The 20,174-nt window shown below is 39.9% G+C and overlaps 3 protein-coding genes across 9 annotated transcripts in view; all 3 read left to right on the top strand.

Annotated features, from left to right (window-relative positions):
- The first annotated feature begins 77 nt into the window (after positions 1–77).
- Positions 78–16,998, top strand: lars1b (leucyl-tRNA synthetase 1b). Its single transcript, XM_008332301.3, has 32 exons — positions 78–220; positions 525–646; positions 1,248–1,335; positions 1,434–1,514; positions 1,736–1,879; positions 2,407–2,568; positions 2,783–2,895; positions 2,988–3,051; positions 3,249–3,337; positions 3,475–3,700; positions 4,049–4,136; positions 4,364–4,440; positions 4,556–4,609; positions 4,759–4,899; positions 5,046–5,123; positions 5,219–5,304; positions 6,011–6,076; positions 6,153–6,235; positions 6,955–7,093; positions 7,336–7,548; positions 8,309–8,366; positions 8,667–8,730; positions 9,464–9,647; positions 10,428–10,518; positions 10,762–10,902; positions 12,405–12,545; positions 13,618–13,728; positions 13,868–13,978; positions 14,318–14,422; positions 14,940–15,035; positions 15,575–15,707; positions 15,786–16,998. The coding sequence occupies exons 1-32, from the start codon at positions 215–217 to the stop codon at positions 15,989–15,991; spliced, it is 3,561 nt and encodes a 1,186-aa protein (XP_008330523.1). The 5' UTR covers positions 78–214; the 3' UTR covers positions 15,992–16,998.
- Positions 16,999–18,710: 1,712 nt separating this feature from the next.
- On the top strand, positions 18,711–20,111 carry plac8l1 (PLAC8 like 1). 5 transcript variants are annotated; one of them, XM_025066015.1, is made up of 5 exons: positions 18,725–18,939; positions 19,074–19,127; positions 19,269–19,476; positions 19,575–19,711; positions 19,810–20,111. In XM_025066015.1, exons 3-5 carry the CDS (start codon positions 19,308–19,310, stop codon positions 19,939–19,941), a joined length of 438 nt encoding a protein of 145 aa, XP_024921783.1. In that variant the 5' UTR covers positions 18,725–18,939; positions 19,074–19,127; positions 19,269–19,307; the 3' UTR covers positions 19,942–20,111. The 5 variants fall into 5 exon arrangements, with proteins under 5 accessions (XP_024921778.1, XP_024921783.1, XP_024921781.1 ...); XM_025066013.1 differs by having other exon boundaries at positions 18,726–18,939; positions 19,265–19,476; XM_025066011.1 differs by having other exon boundaries at positions 18,728–18,939; positions 19,292–19,476.
- The window catches only part of grxcr2 (glutaredoxin and cysteine rich domain containing 2), a 40,574-nt gene continuing 40,288 nt past the window's right edge, over positions 19,889–20,174 (top strand). For all 3 annotated transcript variants that reach the window (XM_025066008.1, XM_025066009.1, XM_017041433.2), the window contains exon 1: positions 19,889–20,018. The gene's annotated coding sequence lies outside the window, so the exon portion shown is untranslated. The remainder of the gene's footprint in view (positions 20,019–20,174) is intronic.

Below are 20,174 nucleotides of genomic sequence, written 5' to 3' on the forward strand. Positions count from 1 at the left end.
CATTCTCAATATAAAACATATTAAACTGTTTGATTTAACCATTAAAACATTGTACGACATAGTTGAAGAACTATGGACTTCATCTCCCAGAATACCTCACGCGGAGTTGTTGGTGTGTCGTCAGCCAGACACCGGCAGCGGCGTGGGTCTTCCTTGTCAAACTGAAAACTCTTTCAGCGTCGCAAATAACAACCCATAGGTCTTTTAGGTCAAAATGACGGTAAGACGATCATTTTATTATAATCTCCTTTGAATAATAACAAAAAACCTTTGCTTTAAGGGTGCTTTTTATACTTTTTGACCTACTGTGGCTGTGCATTGGGGTTGATAGCATGCTAGCTGTTAAATCAAGAGGAGAAACATACTCAATTGCATAAAAGGATAAAAAACATGTTTTATCGTTGAACGTGTGCCTCTAATTACATATCATTATGCAATGCTCTAGTCTGCTATTTTTTAAACTTTCATTTTTAAAACTATAAATTCCTATTAATTGTCCACGACGATTCTTTATTTTATGACAGGAACGGAAAGGAACGGCAAAGTTGGACTACCTGAGAAAAATTGAGATAGATGTCCAGGAGAAATGGGAGAAGGAAAAGGCATTTGAGCATGATGCGCCCTCAACAGTTGGGGAAAGCAACAAGTGAGCAGCTGTCATTTATACTTGCACAAAAAATCACGGCGTTTTATCTCAGAAATTCCTGGAATTTACTGAAGTTGACTTTTTTAACGAGGTGTTCATTGTGCATTTGTCATTTGATTTGTGAAAGAGGCATTTATGTTAGGTTGTTGTGCTGACAAATGTTTATCTAGCTTTTGAAGACACCCTGGTAATTTGTTTTTTGGTTTAACAATGTCATTTGTGTTTTCAGATTAATTAAACTATATGGTGCACATTTAATCCATAAATCCATCAAGTTTTATTCTTGCTATTTTATATTTACACTGGGTTTTGTGAAGTTAGAAGAAATCAGGCTCATCAGTAGCACAACTTAAATAATAATAATAAAAAAAACCCAACACATTATCTAGTTAAGTAGTCTGGTCGCTGTATCTGAGCTACAAATGAGGCTCACTTTTTTATTAATTTTCTTTAACTCATGCTAAAATCATAGCAGCACACATGGGCAGAATTTTTAAAACAGTTTAAAAAAATGCAATACAATTTTAGTACTTAAGAGAGTGCAATTGTATGCCCTAATTTCATTGTAATGACACAAAAGTATTGTTATCTTTCTCTACAGCAAAAACAAGTACTTTGTCACCTTTCCTTACCCCTACATGAATGGCCGGTTGCATCTCGGCCATACATTCAGCTTGTCAAAGTGTGAGGTATGTCTGCATTAAGTAAAAATATAAACAATTTTCACAATTGTACCAATGATTTATGTCAGAGATTTGGACCAACTTGTTGTTTTTTTTACTTCCAGTTTGCTGTTGGTTATCAAGCTCTGAAAGGGAAGAAATGTCTTTTTCCTTTTGGGCTTCACTGCACAGGGATGCCAATAAAAGTAAGTGGTTTTTCCATCATTGGTTAAATATTTTCATCCCTATACAATTAGAGAAATAAAAGAGAGATATTATCGCAAAACCAACTTCTATCTCAATTAGAGAAATAAAAGAGAGATATTAACGCAAAACCAACTTCTATCTGCTGCCTTAAGCTCATGCATGACTCTGCTACTCTATACAGTGTTCCTTGATAATACTACATTATTATTTTATCCAACAGGCCTGTGCAGACAAGCTGAAAAGAGAGATGGAGCTGTATGGGAACCCTCCACAGTTCCCAGATGAGGAAGAAGAGGAGAAGGAGAAGGAAAAGCCGAAGACATCCGATGAAATCATCATTAAAGACAAAGCAAAGGGGAAGAAGGTCTGTTCCCAAGAACAAGACTGATGGCATTTTTTAGATTGTCTTGTTTGAGTCGTTGTGTGAGAATGTTAGTGTTGTGAAGAGCCTTCTAAATGCTATGTATAACACAGTGTTCTGTCTGCAAGATTTAAAAAATGGGAATGTTATAGGCTGTAAAATGAAATTAATCAGACAAAAAAATTTAACACATTGGCAGACACAACACACACTGTACATCCATAAAATTCAACTATCCATTCACTAATCTTTGCATTAATACCCAGTCGATACGTGTGTTATTTACAAACACTCCTGGACGTTGTTTTAGTATCACCGAAGCAACTCAGCTAATAATACCATCTCTCCCCCAGCATTCACTTGTGCAGGCTTCAACCTCCTGAACTATGTGGTTACTGTAAAGCTGATCAAAATATGACCTAATATGAACCTGTCTCTCTTTCTCCATCTAACCACTGCTATCAACATTATACTCTGTCCAGTATACTCCTGCTTTTTCAAATTCTAATTTTTCTTGCATTATATTTTAGAGTAAAGCTGTTGCCAAATCTGGAACGTCCACCTTCCAGTGGGACATCATGAGGTCTCTGGGTCTGACTGATGGGGAGATCACCAAGTTTGCCAATGCTGAACACTGGCTGGAGTATTTCCCCCCATTGGCTGTTAAAGACCTCAAACAGATGGGCGTCAAGGTGACTTCATATACTGATCTAAACCAACTCACTTTGTAATGTTGTTTTCTTGTACCTGACTCTTCCTGTATTCATAACCACGCACAGTTTATGCATCATCATGTGTTAATGTGCTTCCATTATGCCTAACTGATTTACTGAAGTATGAGATTCATCAATCACAGTGCAATTTAATCAAAGTAAGTCCATAACATGGTCAAAATCCTTGTCACAGGTGGACTGGAGGCGATCCTTCATCACCACAGATGTGAATCCCTTTTACGATTCCTTCGTCAGGTGGCAGTTCAACACCCTGAAAGAGAGAAAAAAGATCAAATTTGGCAAAAGGTACATTAGAAGCTTTCTTTAATTGACTTTTGGTCTTGTATTTTTATGGCACTTATTTTAATTTGAACTATTGTCTTTGGCCTAATCTACAGGTACACCATCTACTCTCCCAGGGACGGGCAGCCCTGTATGGATCATGACAGGCAGACAGGAGAGGTATCCAGCTCAGAAACATTTCCCTTTGTATCCGTCACAGAATTTTAATGTGTGTACTCGCTGGTAAGATACCAGACTGTCTCCTGCTTTCAAGTAACTTAAATTGTGATTTGTTGATTTTTGTTTTTAATATCAGAATTTTTGATTTAAGGTTTTATTTACTTTTCTTTCAACCAGTCTGTTGTTTTCATCTGCAGGGAGTTGGACCTCAGGAGTACACTCTCATCAAGATGAAGATAGTGGAACCGTACACAGGCAAATTCAAGTCTAAAGTCTTCTACAGCAGGTGACACTGAGCACTGATCACATTTAAACAGAAACCCTACCCCTCAGGGCCTTTTAATCTCTTTGCTATTGTGAGAAAACAAACAACAAACCAAAAATTAAAACATTTGCCTCATGTTGATGATGGTCTTCCTCTAGCGGCATGAAAGGCAAAAGCATCTACCTGGTGGCTGCCACTCTGAGACCAGAGACCATGTTTGGCCAGACCAACTGCTGGGTGAGACCAGACATGAAGTATGTTGCCTTTGAAACAGCCAGCGGAGACGTTTTCATCTCCACCAGTCGTTCTGCCAGAAACATGTCTTACCAGGGCTTCACCAAAGAGAACGGAGTGGTGCCAGTGATTATGGAAATACTCGGACAGGTACTGACTGTGTATTTACTGCACATTCATACATGCTGATGACATAAGAAATGCTACTAATGTTGCTGTGTAAAAATAATTATTATTTGTGATGTTAACCAAGAGATCCTAAGGCTACATTTGTAATGTTTTGATGTAATGTATGTAATTTTTGCAGTATTTAAAAAAATATTTTTCTATCAGTCCCACAATACATTCTGATGTACAATACTGTGTGCAATGGAACATTACATATGTGTAAGTGTAAGTGTGCATTAAAGTAAAGTAAAGGTTATACTGTGTACACAAGACTTTGTCCAGCAGGTTTTGAAGTAACATTGCATATTTCAAATTTCTGCCTCTTTGCAGGACATCCTTGGCTGTGCACTGAGTGCACCTCTGACCTCCTATAAGATCATCTATGCTCTGCCCATGCTCACCATCAAGGAGGACAAAGGTATGACATGAGATGTTTAAGAATTTGTACATTTTTAGTGTCCATTCTTCTGGGATAAAAAGTCACTGGACTCATCTGGCCTCCGTTTAGTTTCTCTGTCACTTTTGACTACTGCTGCTGTAATACTGCTGTGTCCTATGGTAATCCTAATCAAACCAGTACTTTATAAACTAGACTTTTTAATAAACTATCGAGAAACACAATTGTATTGTGGTCTTGTGCCGTAGGTACTGGTGTGGTGACAAGTGTTCCTTCAGATGCTCCTGACGACATCGCTGCTCTCAGAGATATAAAGAAAAAACAGGTGAGGTGAAAGAACAACAATTTCTATTCCCTCTTTGAAAATGTAGCTTAATTTAAGACATGATTTAAAATTGTAGTAATGTAATTTTTCTTTCTTAAATGTTTAATCTTACAAGGCTCTTCGAGAGAAGTATGGAATTGAGGACAAAATGGTGCTGCCTTTCGAGCCGGTGAGCTGAGTTATTGAAGTCCATTTGACTTCCTCCTATTTGAACTTACTTTTTCAGTCACCTCAACAATTTCATTGAAAAGACACACATGAGTGCAGCGACAGATGCCTTGATATGACTATTTTCCTCCTCTATGGATGTGCACTTAGGTCCCCATCATAGAGATCCCAGGCTATGGAAACCTCTCAGCTCCTCTGGTGTGCGATGAACTGAAGATTCAGAGCCAGAATGACAAAGAGAAGCTAGCTGAGGCCAAGGAGAAAGTCTACCTGAAAGGATTTTATGAGGGGGTGAGTTATCTGAGTGGTTAGTAAGCAAAAAGAAGGTTCATCTTAAAGTTTTAAAACTGTATTTATTTTTTGACGTCATTAATTCCCACCTCAGGGCTAGTCTCTAGACTGCTAGCGTGTATAACATGATTCTGTATATGTCTCAGATAATGCTGGTTGATGGCTTCAAGGGACAAAAGGTCCAGGACGTGAAGAAACCCATCCAGAAGATGATGGTAGAGAAGGTAAGGTATTGTAATATTCTGTGTTCGAATCCTTAAAAAATCAAAGTAAATTATATGACGATATATTTTGTTATGTCTGAATTTACGTGCGACAGGGTGAGGCCATGATCTACATGGAGCCAGAAAAACAAGTGATGTCGCGTTCGGCCGATGAGTGTGTTGTAGCTCTCTGTGATCAGTGGTAAGTAGTGTGTATTTTGTAAATTACTTTCTTGTAAATTGGCTTCATAAAATGCAAACCCATTGGAGAATAATGGATAAGGTGTGATTTTTTTTTTCTCCACCCTGAGAAATCAAATCTGAGAAATGTGAGCCCTAACTCAAATGGAAATACCAATTAGTGGTTGCTTTAAAAGCTCTAAAATTAGCTAGAGCCAAAGATAATTAGGAGAGCCACAGTCAATTTATCTGACAGAGTTAAAAGCAAGCAAAAATTAAAACATTTCTTCCCTCACACTAGATAACTAGAAATAGGTTACAATTAACAGAATAGTACCAAATTCAGTCCAGACTTAGCTAGAAGGTGGCCAAACGTTTTGCACATGGTTAAGACAAAACGGAAATGTGCCCCTAAAGAGCCAAGAGTAACTAAAACATAACCGAAATAAATGGGAAATTGCTTTAATATAAAGCCATTAATAACAGAAAATGAAAGATGAGCCAAGATAACTGACAAATATTGTAAATTGATGGAAAAAAATAGAAAAATATATTGAAGGTACTTGGAAATATCCAAGATAAGGGCATGAAGCTTGACTAAAAAAACAACAAAAAACAGCATTTAACTGGTGGACATGACCACCGTAGATGCAGTTTAACATTTTGGTTCTGAAATGTTTAAAATAGTTTAAACTGAAATTATTATTAAGTGAACAAATATGTTTTAGGTATCTGGACTATGGTGATGCTGAGTGGAAGCAGCAGGCCAATGAAGCCCTGAAGTCTTTGGAAACGTAAGTGGTTGTTTTAAACCAAAGCAAAACCAAGGAAAAAACGTGTTAAGTTGAAGTGTATGTCCTACTACTTTAGATTTTGTGAAGAGACCAGAAGAAACTTTGAGGCGACCTTGGCCTGGCTGCAGGAACACGCCTGCTCACGTACCTACGGACTCGGTAGGTGTTTGTGTATGTGCTTGTCAGGGTGTCATGATGTTTAGTTGATTTAGTTGACAAGATATAGTTTAATATCCTGACGGTGAAAAATGATCCATAAGAGGCTTGAATGGATGAGTGATGTTTATGCTGTAAGGTAACCTTGTGATCCCTAGGTGGAGACAGAGGACTGGCTAAAATGCAGCTGTCAAAATGTGTCCTTTCTTGCAGACATAATTATAGCTTTTTTACAGCACTGGAAAAATGTATTTTACCGTTTAAGATTTTTTAGAGTGCTCTTTTTAAATTCTGCATATGGCATTGCATGCTTTCATATATATATATTTTTAATTTGTACTAACTAACGTTTAGAAATGTTTTTAAAGGATCCTCACAGCATCAGAAGCTTAAGTATTATAGATATCTTGTAGAATTATAGCTACACAGACATAACACAATCAGCTTGTGTCTCTGAAACAACAGGTTGTTTCTGTAAAGTCCATTTTGATAATAAAAAAAAACCCAACGATTATCTCTCCCTGTTTGCCGAGGATTAGCAGAAAATTCCCAGGATTTACTTTGTGTTTGTGTTTGGTTTGGCATCAACGTGTGACGAGTTACATTTTCGACAAAGTGGAAAGCGGTGGGATCAACAGTTGTTATCCCTAATTTGATCTCTTTCAGACTTCTCCACAGCCTCATGATTATGTGTTGTCTGTATATGTGCTTGGTAACCATAGGAACGCGGCTGCCTTGGGATGAACAGTGGCTGATTGAGTCACTATCAGACTCCACCATCTACATGGCTTATTACACTATAGCCCATCTACTCCAAGGGGGCGTACTCAATGGACAGGAGCCTTCACCACTCGGCATCAAGTGCGGTCAAATACACACACCAACACACACCTATAGAACTGTATATAGGTGTAGTTAGGTTAAGTAATTGTCTGAAATTATATGCCTCTGACGGCAGATGCTGCTGCTGCCTTGATTAAATGTAGACAAAGAAACAGTCACAAAGGAGCATTTGTCTTTCTCGTCTACTTTTCTTTAGGTGAAGAACAATCCTAATAAAAAATAAAAAAGCCACTCATTTTCTCTCTCTTTTCCCTCTATAGGCCAGAGCAAATGACTAAAGAAGTCTGGGACTTTATCTTCTTCAAGACGTCTCCTTTCCCCAAGACTGACATCCCTAAAGTGAACCTCCAGAAGCTGAGAAGGGAGTTCGAGTACTGGTACCCTGTGGACGTTCGTGTGTCTGGCAAAGACCTGGTTCCCAACCACCTGTCCTATTACTTGTACAACCATGTGGCCATTTGGCCCCAGGACAAGTGAGTCTGTCTGCTTTGTGGACTTAGTCAAAACTAATATGCAAACAAGGAGACAGGGACGCACGTCCTTCCCAAAGACACGCAGTTAAATTAGTTGTTTACCTTTTCTTTTGGATCTCTGTTCTGCTCTGCTGTCTACCAGGGGAATATGTGAAAATAAATTGGCCGTCGAGTTGCTGTTGTGCAGAGACAAAAACATTAAACAGTCAACAGCGTTTCAGTAACAATAGCAGAGTGTTTCAGACTTTCTAGTCCTCAGATATGCTGCTCAACAGTTATATTTGTCATGTTTGTCCACCCAAGAAGTTTATTCTGCCCCGTGAAAAAAATGACTTAATCTAATCATTCTCAAACTCTGACTGTGCTGCACTTTATGCAACACTTTTGTACATCCAAAATCATTGTTAAGGTTTGCTATTATCCAACTAGTGGCCTGTTGTTTTTTTATTACTGCTGGTCCATGTGTGGATCCAGTTTTTTTTTACTGCTGGTCCATGTGTGGATCCAGAGCAAAATCGTTTTGACCCTTAAGGTAAAAGTTGTATTCTTTCTCATTCTTTAACAAAAGTTTCCATGAAAAGTGACAACTGTACTTTGTTGTTGAGGAGAACGTGAGTCAAGATAATATTATTAATCAAAATTTGCACTTACATTTACAGAACTATTCTTAATAGGTTAAATTGTGATTTTGTTCCCACTATGCATGAGAATAATGTGCAATCAGACTAATGGTGCCGTATGAAAACATTTTCATCCACAGTAAGAAGTGGCCACAGGCAGTGCGAGCCAACGGACACCTTCTCCTGAACTCTGAAAAGGTACGTCAAAAAGATTTGGAAAAACAAAAACTTTTTTGTTGCAGTGTGAGGTTTCCTATTTGACTGATGCCAGTAGCGAAGCATTACAAAGCAAAAAAGTTGACAAACATCTGATACTGTAAGAAGCTTAATTACCTTATGCTCTTGATTTGTGTTTGTTCTCTGATAGATTTAAACACAGATGGTCTCACGAGTCTCTCAATGCTTTAATTCCTCTGTGTTTTGTAATGAACTCAGTCACACTTGGCTAGGTGTACTTGACAGACTGTCGCCGCTAACATCTGTTTGTCTTGGTTCCAGATGTCCAAATCAACGGGAAATTTCCTCACTCTCAGCCAAGCCATTGACAAGTTCTCAGCAGATGGTACATTCAAATTTGTTTTATTTTCATTTTACCGTCTCTCTTGTGTATCAAATTGACTCATTCTCTTGTTTCCGTCCTGTTTATTGTTCAATATCTGCTTCACATTTAAAACTCACAAAAAAACCATGAGGTGCACATTGAACAAAGGTATTTGCTGTTCTCAAAGTAGTCTAAAGTAGTAGTAAGATGCCTAACAATATCTGTTGTGCTGCAAGAGCATTAAACATTAATCCGATTAAATCTAAAAAAGCAGTACACACTAGGAAAAAAAATGTAAATTGACATAGAACCAGTAACCATATGCAGTAGTACTACATTGTACCATACCGTCTGCCCTCAATGTGGAAGGAAAACTTTGTCCAACTTTTTCATCTTGAATTCTTTGTTTAATAATGTATAAATGTTGGTTGTTTTTGTCACAGCGTGAAAGAAACAAAACTACACGACCTGACAGCAAACTGACTCTTCAAGTTGACCTCTTGTCTTAGAGTACGCAGGTTTCTCTGCAGGAGATTTGAAGTTAGATGTTTTTTTTTAACTGACTCTGTGAAGTTCCCCACGTTGTCACAGTCTGCTGCAGCGTTTGCATGTGTTTTAGAAAAATAAATGAGACCTGTGTAGACGGGCAGTATTTCTGCAGACCACCAGCTCTTCCAAAGCTTTGGTCATCACAGTTTAAATGGTCTGAAGTATTGCCGATTAAATCTTAATACTCTGATATTTTTTCTTACAGGTATGCGTTTAGCTTTAGCTGATGCTGGTGATACAGTGGAAGATGCAAACTTTGTGGAAACCATGGCTGATGCGGGTATCCTCCGTCTCTACACCTGGGTGGAGTGGGTGAAGGAGATGATTGCCAACCAGAACAACCTGAGAACAGGCCCTGCTAACACCTTTAATGATAGGGTCTTTGCCAGGTAGGGTGCTAATTACAGAGCCTGACCTGGGCACCTAAAAACAGTGTTAGTGGACCTTAAAGTTTTTTTTTTATATTTAATCTAACATACCAACACACACCCTGAAATAACATTGAGTAACATAATTGTCAATTAACTATTAATAAATGAAGAGATGAAGTAGAGTGCCTCCAATATATAAATGACAAAAGGTGTTCTGTTCCAACAACAAAAAATGTGCGGTATGATACAAAAGGTCATTCAAAAAGTTGCAGTTAGGCCTTTACTCAAGTGACTGATAATATTTTTTACTATTGTTTGTATTTGTTCATTTTTTTGTTTGCCATTTAGAGCATGATGAATAGACAAATTGTCTTTTTAATTATATGCCACCAGGTGGCGCCCTATGACCCGTCTTTTTTGGGCTATGTCGAAAGCTGGCACAGCTTATAATTATTAATTAGTGTTTTTAACTTTATTTATCTACACTGATGGTAACCAAGTATTGTAAACTGCATAAATTGTTTTGGTCAACTTGTCTTGCTAAAGAAGGCCACGTGTAGATTCTTTAACGTAAATTATTGGGAGTGATCCATGGCTGAATTTATTCTCTGTTTTTAATCATCTTTAACATGGAGTGCGGTAAGGAAAGAGTAACAGAGACAAAAATCAAAGCAGTCCATAGAAGTTATCGATTCATCAAGCCTTATCACTATGAGATCGATGCGTTTAAACGGTGGAACATCAATTGTACAGTGACTTCGGCCGACATATTGAATTGCTTCTTCTTTTTCTGTTCAGCGAGATGAATGCCGGCATCCTGAAGACGGAGCAGCACTACGACAGGATGATGTATAAAGAGGCTCTAAAGAGCGGCTTCTTCGAATTCCAGGTAAATTAAACGTCCTTTAAAGAAAAACAACCTTGAATGCTCTTTTTAATCATCCATAAATCAAGCCTGCCTTTCATTTGAACCCAGACAAATCGTAATTATGAGGATAGAACCTTGACGATTCCACCTTTTTATCCTGAGAACGTGACGCATTTACTGGATTAAATATACTTTAGTTTGGTATAATAAAGAGAGAGGCGATGATTGCAACCTTTTTAATCCGCTGTGTGTCTGCGACTGCAGGCGGCCAAAGATAAGTACCGTGAGCTGGCCATCGAGGGGATGCACAGAGACCTCATCTTCCAGTTCATAGAGAAACAGACTCTGCTGCTGGCTCCAATCTGCCCCCACCTGTGCGAATACACCTCGGGTCTGCTGGGCAAGGTAAGTTTCCCTATATGTCATCTGCAAATGCTGGATGTTGTATTTCATTTACTAAGAACTTGTTTTTGGGCCACATTTGTGCCAGTGGAATATCTCACTTTTTTATCAAGGCTCCTTTGTTAACCAATGGGACAGTTCACTTCTCTGGTGTGAAAAAAAAAAAAGTCAGTGTCTGTTTCTCACTTTCTCTCGCACACCCTCTGTCTCTCTCTCTCTGTCCTGTTCTGTGCCTGCCACCCTCTGTCTCTCTCTCTCTGTCTCCGTCCTTCTCTCTCTCCTGTTCTGTGCCTGCCTACTGTATCTCTTTCTCTGATGTGGAGTAGCGGTATTAGAACATCATAATTTATAGATGACGTGTCATAATTTATAGATGTTTTTTCATCATTTTGGAGGAAAACAGGACGCTGTGAATGTTGCAGCCGAAGACTGACCGTCTTGTGAACAAGTATTGATGTGCACCAAGCACATCCTAATACAAACATGATCCAACTTTTGATGGTCCGTGGCTGTCTGCCGATCTGTCTGCAGAAATGTCAAACATTTATCTGTATGCATCTGTCAGTGCGTCAGTGTGCTCTGAATATTCTTAAAGGTTTCTCTCTCTATCTCCCGTGTTTGGCTTAAAAAAAAAAATTAAATCTAAAACTGAAATTTACTTTGGAGATAAGCTAATATTCATAAGAATATTGATTTCGGAATGATTGGATTCAAAAGTACAATCCGACGTGATAGGCCTGGAAATCTCTATCACTGTAGGTTTATTTTTTTATTGGTTGTTGGCAATTGTATAAAAGAGAACAACACCGTATCTTACAGAAGTTGGTATTTGAAGAACATTAAACTCCTCATATCTGTATCTGGTACAAAGAGGTAGTATCCAGCCATTGCTAATTTACATTTTTGTATTACATCCGGGAGCGACATGCTGAACGTTTCCAAGTTTCCACCACTCGTATCCTCTGCGATACGGCAAACAACACACGTCGTCCCTCTGTGTTCATGTCCACCTGGAGTTGTCTGTACAATGCGGGTTATTTATTTTTCTCTCATTATTATGGAAGGAATACACACTCTGTTGAACGCTCCTCACAGCGCAGAGAGCCAAGAATATTTTTAACACTCCAATTTATGAATATAAAAGAGTGCTGCTGTAGATGTGCTTTTCAGTAGTCGCTTAGCAACAACAAAAGCCCAGTGTTTCCCTCAAATCATCTGTTCAGCATCACTTGCTGAAGACCTAAGGTGGACATGGTGAAAGACACCACAGCGTGCCGTTTGCACACGTGTCTGGTTAAAGCAGTCTGCTCCTTATCTTGTTTTCTAGCCGCTGTAACTTCCAGCTGTGAAGTTAAATTGGATTTACAACATCCAGTGGCTCGGAAACATTTGTAATGATTTAAACGGTTTTCAGCTCATGCTGCCTTGATGATGATGATGATGATGATGATGATCTGTTTTCATTGGTGTAATCGTCATGCCACACATGTTTCTCTATCCCCCAGACAACTTCTGTGACCAAGTCGTCGTGGCCTCTGGCTGGTCCAGTGGATGAGATTCTGATCCGTTCCTCTCAGTACCTGATGGAGACGGCACACGACCTCCGACTGAGACTCAAAGCTTACATGCTCCCTCCCAAAAGCAAGGTAAATTAACAAATGCACACACAACGTCGGTTAAAGAGACGGTGAGGTGTAAACTCACGGCGCATCTTCAGATGTTTTGTTTTGTTTTTCCCTTGTCTTTGTCCCTGATGTTTAAATACGTCCAAACTGCTGATTTTCTTGACTTACTAAAATAAAATGAACTAAACAGCACTGCTGACAGCACTGGCTGGGTGCACTGCTGGTTGTGGTGATTTTCTAGTACGAGTATTTGAATGAAGCGTCAGTCCCAATATCCTGGACTGCATGAACATCACTGTCCTTACTGAAGCTGTCGCATTACTGTTACATGGTCGCACAGAAAAAAAAAATCCTCGATGTCCAAACGATCTTGACAATACATTTATATCATCAAGTATACAGTATTGACTAGTGTTGGGATGGGCAGATATCTCCTGCTCCCAGAATGTTGCTATTGATATGATGCTAAGCTTCTGGTGGAAAAAAAAAGACCTGAAAGAAAGGCTAAAAAGAGGGGAAAACAATGTTTGAGGCTAACAAAGCCAAAGAAGATTGTATGAAGTTGTCAAAAACATTTTCAAATGTCAAGAAATGGTGAAAGAAATGTTTCAAGAAGGAACAAACGCAGAACAGATCACATATTACAGAGAAAAACAAGAAACATTAAATGAATAAAAAATCATATACATAATCTTTATAATGTATTTGTATCTTGTTTTTTTTTTAATGAGGTTTCTCTCTAAATGTTAAAGATGTTAACGTGTTTAACCTCTAATAAAACTCTTGCTCTGGATTAAAAACACAGGAAACAAAAATAATCTAATCTGCAGGTTAAGCAACGCTCTGAAAATCTGGCCATGTTTAATTTATGGAGATCATATTAATGGAAATACGCAGACATGCATACAGAACAGGAGTGGAGCGGACTTGACAGCTGTCATGTAAAATCACTTCACAGTTGCCCACCCACAAAACCAGCATTAATCAAGCTCAGGTCTCCGTTAATGCCATGCAGCAGTTTGGTTGTTGCTGTGTTTGTTTCTAAATCAGTACAGGTTCGAATGCCCTTTTTCTTTTTTTTTGCACCTAACAGAAAGCAGATCCCAAGCCTCCAGCCAAGCCGTCTCACTGCACCATCTATGTGGCCAAGAGTTACCCTCCATGGCAGCACAGTGCCTTATCCCTGCTTGGCAAACACTACAAGGTAAAAAAAAATTAAATGGAACAGCTGAGGTTGCCATTTAAAGGCAGCCACCGTGGACCATGTCACCTGTGATGTGTTTGACTGTTGTCCCAGGAAGTCATTTCTTAGTTTGTTTTTTGTCGTCCAAATAACTGTTCAGAGTAACAAGGGTAGTCTCCCAGACAACAAAGTGATCGCCAGTGAGCTGGGAGCCCTGCCTGAACTGAAGAAATACATGAAGAGAGTCATGCCTTTTGTCGCCATGATCAAGGTATGGACCCTGAACACTGTGGGCTAATGCATGCATATTTAGTATCTTTATTCACTGAATACTTATTTTCTTGCCTAATATCAACAATTCAGCTGCTTGTTCAGGCAGCATTTGTTTTCCTTTTTTTTCTCTCTTCGAAATTTTTTTTTTTTTTTTTTACTCTCTTGTTCCTCACTCGGCATAACGACAAACCTTTTTAGTGTCGGAGGTCTTTTTATGCTGTTCACTGGCACCATAGAAAGAATGAAAACTGAACAGCTCAGTCTTTCAACGCCAAATGACTTCTACACATTAATAATTATTTACCTTATTGTTTGGGTTCTGCATTGTGCGCTTTAGGAGAACCTGGAGAAGAATGGACCGAGGGTTTTGGATCTTGAGCTGGAGTTCGATGAGCGAGCCGTACTCATGGAGAACCTGGTCTACCTGACCAATTCACTGGAGGTACGGTCTACCTTCCTAAGAGACATAAGAAACATTCAAAGAAAAATCCACAAATAAAACTGGAGTGGAGGAAGTTTTTTCTCAGGCTACGACTTTTCACAGAACTTACATTGTAGTACAGTAGGTATTTAAAGGTAAAAAAAAAGTATGAACCATATATTTCCAAGTAATTGATTTTTTTTTTTTCCTCGTATGATCCTTCTTTTCAAATATCAGGTTCTGGGTTTAAGGTGTATCATGTTGGTTTTCTCAAAGCTTTTCTCTAGCTTAATAGAATCCAGAGCTCAGTTGTTGGTCAGAAAAGAGTTTCATGCCTTTGTGTTCACAAAGGCTGAAGAATGTGTAAGAGCGTCAAAAGCGGCACTTTTATTCTCCCTTCCTTTAGGTACTGGCCTCATTCATATCCACAATCTGTAAAGTATGCTTTGTATATTTTCAATGCCTCTGCGAATGTGTGTGCTCTGCCGGTGAAATGCATCAATGACGCTGTTGTTTTCTTATCAAATCTCCTCGACAGTTGGAGCAGATCGACGTGCTGTTTGCATCTGAGGCTGACGACAAAGTGAAGGAAGACTGTTGCCCAGGAAAACCGTTTTGTGTCTTCAGATCCGAGGTAATTTCTTTTCTGGTGTCGTGGGCCGCCTTTTAACGCTGACTATGTGAATGTTGGCCGATAGGTTTTCAAATCTGTTTCTCCCATCGGTGGCGCGCTGCCTGGGCTGCGTGTCCGCTTGTACAGAAGTTTTAGTGATAGAAAACACACACACAGCAGCCACAGCCTGTTCTCCCTGCTGCCATCCATAAAGAAGTACAGAAGGATCCACTGCTGTACTACAAGAGTACAGAGTAGTTTTCTTTTTCCACAGGCTGGTACTGAATACATCCTCTGGATTTTCATGACTTGATTATTTATTGATGCCTTTATTATTTATTCATCAGTGCCATAACTTGTTCTGTGTAAGTGGCATAAAAGGGCCACGTTTGTTATTTCACTGTATGTGCTGGTGTTGCATTGTCACCTTTTACGATCTAATTTCCTCCACTTGCATATTTGCTCTGTTTTATCTTTGTTTCGTTTTTTTTTTTGGCCAGACAAGTGCTTATTGGCTTATTGTCAGATGAGGGATTTCAGTTTTGTCTTTGACTTTGCAGCCGGCAGTATGTGTCTCCCTGGTCAACCCTCAGCCATGCAACGGCCTGTTTTCCACCAAGATTGACGTACGTCAGGGAGACAGCAGGGACAGCCTGATCCGTAGACTCTGCAAAGTCAACAGACTCATCAAAGGTCGGTAAAATGAGCACGTTCCTTCAGCCGCATATTCTTCCTCCGTGCCCCTCTCTTGACTCTGCCTTCCTTTTCTAGACATGTCTAAAGTGAAGCTAATGAGGTATGAGGACCCCGTTGGGGGGCCCCGTCGGGTGCCCGTCCTGGGACAGGAGGAACTGGGCAAACTGCCCATCTCCAGCAAGTCAGTGTTCAACATCAATCTGGAAGAGAAGAAGGTGACTCTGGCTGACAACGGCCTCAGCGTGGACATCGGTGACACTCTGGTTTATCTAGTACAATAGAGTTACATTCACTGGCTGAGATTCACAGTGGTGAACGGCGGTGCATTCAGCAAAAGGTCATTTGTGAAATGTGGCGGTGAAATGCAGAAAACTCGTCGTTTTTACTAAAAGCCATAGAACACTGAGTCGGTGCATTTTATAAATAATGTCTGCATGCAGGAATTACAGTCATTGATTAACTGGATATAGCGAGGCTGTTTCCCAGGATGGTTTCGAGGAGTTGGAAGACAAAGAAATTTAAATATGTTTAACATTCTGAACAAGAAAACCCAAGTAATTCAAAACACAGACATGGCAGTGAATACTTAATCTCGCTGCTGAAGGGAAGGAAGTGTCTGAGTCTTATTGAGCCGTCAATCATGGGATTTTTTTTTTTCCCATACGAACTTACCATTTGTATTTTAAGAAGTCGGTGGAAAAAGCAGCAGCGTTGACGTTTATTACAAAACATCTCTCACAGATGAAGTCCTCCAGCTATCAGGTCTTTTATTAAACAGTGGTGGTTAAATCTAATCCAAATCATGGAAATAAATAATTCAAGATTAGTTTCTTGTTCCAGGGTTTTCTACATCAGTTTTTGGAGTAAAACTACAATGAGATCACTTTTTTTTCTCCTTGAAGCAGCAACATTTGAACATTTTATTTTACCAAAGGCGAAGAACAAACGTCTACAATCCATGTTCTATTTAATCGTCGTCCGATCACGTCAGTTAACACGCAGGGTGTTTTCTCCTGCATCCTCATCGGTCTTTGTCGTCCCTCTGTTTTGCTGCTGTGATGTTTTTTACATCGAAGGTGAGGCACCTCTTTTCCTCCGCCTGTCAAACAGCTTTCCTGTTTCCTGTTTTCCAGCGTGGGAGGCATATGTCTGACTCCTGCGTTTCAAGAGAAAAAAAATAAAGCAGACAAAGTATTTCACCTCTCGCTGTTGTTTCTCCTCTCTGCTTTATTTTTTTTTTTTTTTGCCCCCAAAAGCTCATGAATAAAACAAATCTTTTCCACAGGAACAAGTCTGACTTCATGTAATGTGTATTTGTATGGGAACTTCTTTTTTTTTTAACAATACAGGGAAGCTGTAATGGGTTTGAACTTAGTGTTGGGCAACAATCAGTTTCAAGAACTGTTTAAAAAGCACTAAATGAGTGGATATGGTTTTAGCAAAGAGTGCTGGGTGAAGAGAAGGAAATGTTGTGTTGAGTGTTGGATAAGAGGATCGGTACCACGGCTACTGTCAGTTAAAGTGCCCTCTCAGTGCCTTCAATCAAGGAAGTGCACAGGTTTTAGGTGAACAGCGTTTTACAAGAAGGTCGGGAGTTTGATTGCTCACACTTCTCTGTTCCTGTCTGAATGAGATGCTAAACCCATAATGGCACCAGGGTGGCTGTGTTGCAGCAGGTGACTGGGTATTTGATGGGAAGATGTGCTGTAGATGTGCCCTGACTGAGACGAGACGGATGGCTCTGCTGCGGTAACGTTTGACAAATGATAAGAAAAAGTTTCTGACCATGTTTTCTGTCTTTCTGAGATAAAGAACACAGCCTGATTCATCATTCTGTGGTTTTACATAAAAGAGACTTTTAGAATAGGCTCTCAAAGATCACACAGACACAATCCTGACAGTCTGTAAACAGACAGTGAGGCAGCCAAACACACAATCACCCTTAAAGCAAACTTGTTTTGTTTTTTTTTAACAGTGAAATCCACTGAGTGTTTTGGTTAGAGGACTCTGTCCATCAACTCTCCTGACTCCCTACTAAGAGAAACTTGTCTTATTGTAGTTGTGAAGACGATGATGATGGTCTTGAACTTGGACTACTTCTAATTCTAACCCTCACCTCAGACAAACTCTGAAAATGCTCTTTGGCTGAGACCTTACAGCCAGTCTTGATACTCAGTCCCGTTAACAAATTCTAATTGTGTTTTCCCGGCGTTTTCTTTTTTTTTTTTTTGTCTACGATACGGCACCAGTCCTCAGCCTTTTTTGTTCCAAGGCCCGGTTAATTACATTTTTGAAATAAAACATCATTATTTTTGAATGAATTAAGTACATTTTTTCAGTGTGTCCTACTGTGGCCCGGTACCAAATTACCTACGGACCTGCATCGGTCCCCGGACCGGGGCTTGGAAACCCCTTCCATACTTTACGTGAATATAATATAAATAGAATCGGTGAAATCATTATAAGACTCATCCTCTTCTAAAGTGCCTAGTAAATAAAAGTTCATATAAAAGTGCATTCCCTGTTCACTGATTATTTGAAAAAAAGCATGTAATGGGCAACCAAACAAGTACACATATGTACACATCTATATGTGTTTTTCCTCAACAGGTTAATGTCAAAGAGACACATGAACCAGAGGGACACCCTCTGCCTTAAGGGTGAGTCTACATTTACAGAACGTCTATTCAAACGCAACAGAAACAGCAAATGCTTTTTTTTTATTTTAACACCTAAATATAATTCTATACATATTTACATTTTTATATATATATATTTAAATTTCTTGGTGTTTGCGGCTGGTCGGTTGGTTTATTCACACCTTATTCCGTGCGCCCTATAACTCACAGACAAACCCTAGACATAATCACCTATGTAAAGTCCTTCAGTCTGAGCTGCGGATGTGATGCATGCAAATATTTACTGTACATCTGATGTTGACCACGTTGCTTCTCTGCATCTGTGCGAGCAGCAGGGCAGTGAAGACTCAGACAGAAGGCGGCTAACACGAGACTTATCTCTGTCAAGCAGCCTCTGGCTGAGCCTTGTGAATGCTGGCTTTATCTTCTCCAACACACCATCTCACAGGGGAAGTGTCACTCTGCCTCTCCCTGCACCTCCTTGTTTCTGCTGACTCTCTGTTTACCCTCTCCTGTCTTCTTCTCCTCAGCTCTCCTCTGTGTGGATGCCCACATTGTCTAGTCATGGACCAGACAACAGTCAGATACCAGTAAGTGTTTCTTTGTCCCTGCTGGTTTACATTGTTGTCACCACTGAGTACAATGGAGTGCAGTCAAACGCTCACTGCTGCTGTTGTGTTGCTGCTGTATCTCTTCTTTAATGGCCGTGTTGGTGCGAATGCAGCTGAGCGACCGCACTGTTGCTGTAGATATTACTACATAGGAACTACAGTGTAGTGTGAGTCAAAACTTTTTTTCAGGAACTACAGTGTAGTGTGAGTCAAAACTTTGATTCTATTGATTCTCTTTTCTCATTTCAAGCCTGCGGTAGAATTGTAGCTGTCACGTTTGAATGTGATGTTATTCTCCTTGAAGACAGATTAATGAAACATCTCACTTTAGACCAGTGCCGTCAGATATGAACGAATCATCTGTGTTTGAGACCGGGGACGTCGCCACGGGGTGCAAGTACACAATTCTCACGCAGCCCGGGCTGGGTGTCACCACGACAACCATCACCACCATCACTCAGACAGGAGGAGGCTGGAGCACGGGCTTGTTTGACATCTGTGAAGACAAGACCACATGTAATAGAAGTACACGACATGTACACACTGTCAATGTAATACTCAATGTAATACTCTGCTGTGTATAACATAACCTTGACCTGTGTGTGTACTTGTAGGTGTTCTTGGAGCTCTGGTGCCTTGTTGTTTAGACCTGTCTTTAGCTCACCAGTTTGGCGAGTGTCTGTGGTTGCCGCTCTTACCCGGCTCCACCTTCGGCATGCGCGTTGGAATCCGCGAGCGGTACAAAATACGTGTAAGTGCACGCAGTATTGAACCTGCCGTGTTCTTGGTCTGCATCTTCTGCTTGTGTGCATTTTTATTTATTATTATGCTTTGCATGTGTGTCCACAGGGTAATGTGTGTGAGGACTGGACCACAGTGTACTGCTGTTACCCTCTGGCCCTGTGTCAGATGATGAGAGAGATGAAGAGGAGGATGAAGACTCAGTCCTATCATGTATCTACCGCCCTTAAGAGCTCCTGAGGAATCTCCAGACGATAAATGAGGCCTCTCCGTTTTACAATTCAACAGAGACTCCAACAGACCTGCTGAGATTTCTGGTATGAATAGCAAGAATCAATACAATGAGGTTTAAACTTACTTTTAAACGCCCCGGGGATGCCTACGACAATAAATCGATGCTCTCCAATCCACCTAAGCCTTGATTAATGGGGTAAACAATTACAGCTGTTGGTAAATTCTGCCTGAAACCAGTC

Source organism: Cynoglossus semilaevis, chromosome 19, assembly GCF_000523025.1.
Source record: "Cynoglossus semilaevis isolate Cse_v1.0 chromosome 19, Cse_v1.0, whole genome shotgun sequence".
NCBI lineage: Eukaryota > Metazoa > Chordata > Actinopteri > Pleuronectiformes > Cynoglossidae > Cynoglossus > Cynoglossus semilaevis.

Coding starts and splice junctions, on each gene's coding strand:
- lars1b (XM_008332301.3), top strand. Junction 5,305..6,010: donor GTAGCTCTCTGTGATCAGTG/GTAAGTAGTGTG, acceptor AATATGTTTTAG/GTATCTGGACTATGGTGATG. Junction 8,367..8,666: donor TTCTCCTGAACTCTGAAAAG/GTACGTCAAAAA, acceptor TCTTGGTTCCAG/ATGTCCAAATCAACGGGAAA.
- plac8l1 (XM_025066010.1), top strand. CDS start 18,761: ATGCTGGCTTTATCTTCTCCAACACACCATCTCACAGGGGAAGTGTCA. Junction 19,477..19,574: donor CTGTGAAGACAAGACCACAT/GTAATAGAAGTA, acceptor GTGTACTTGTAG/GTGTTCTTGGAGCTCTGGTG. Junction 19,712..19,809: donor GCGAGCGGTACAAAATACGT/GTAAGTGCACGC, acceptor GTGTGTCCACAG/GGTAATGTGTGTGAGGACTG.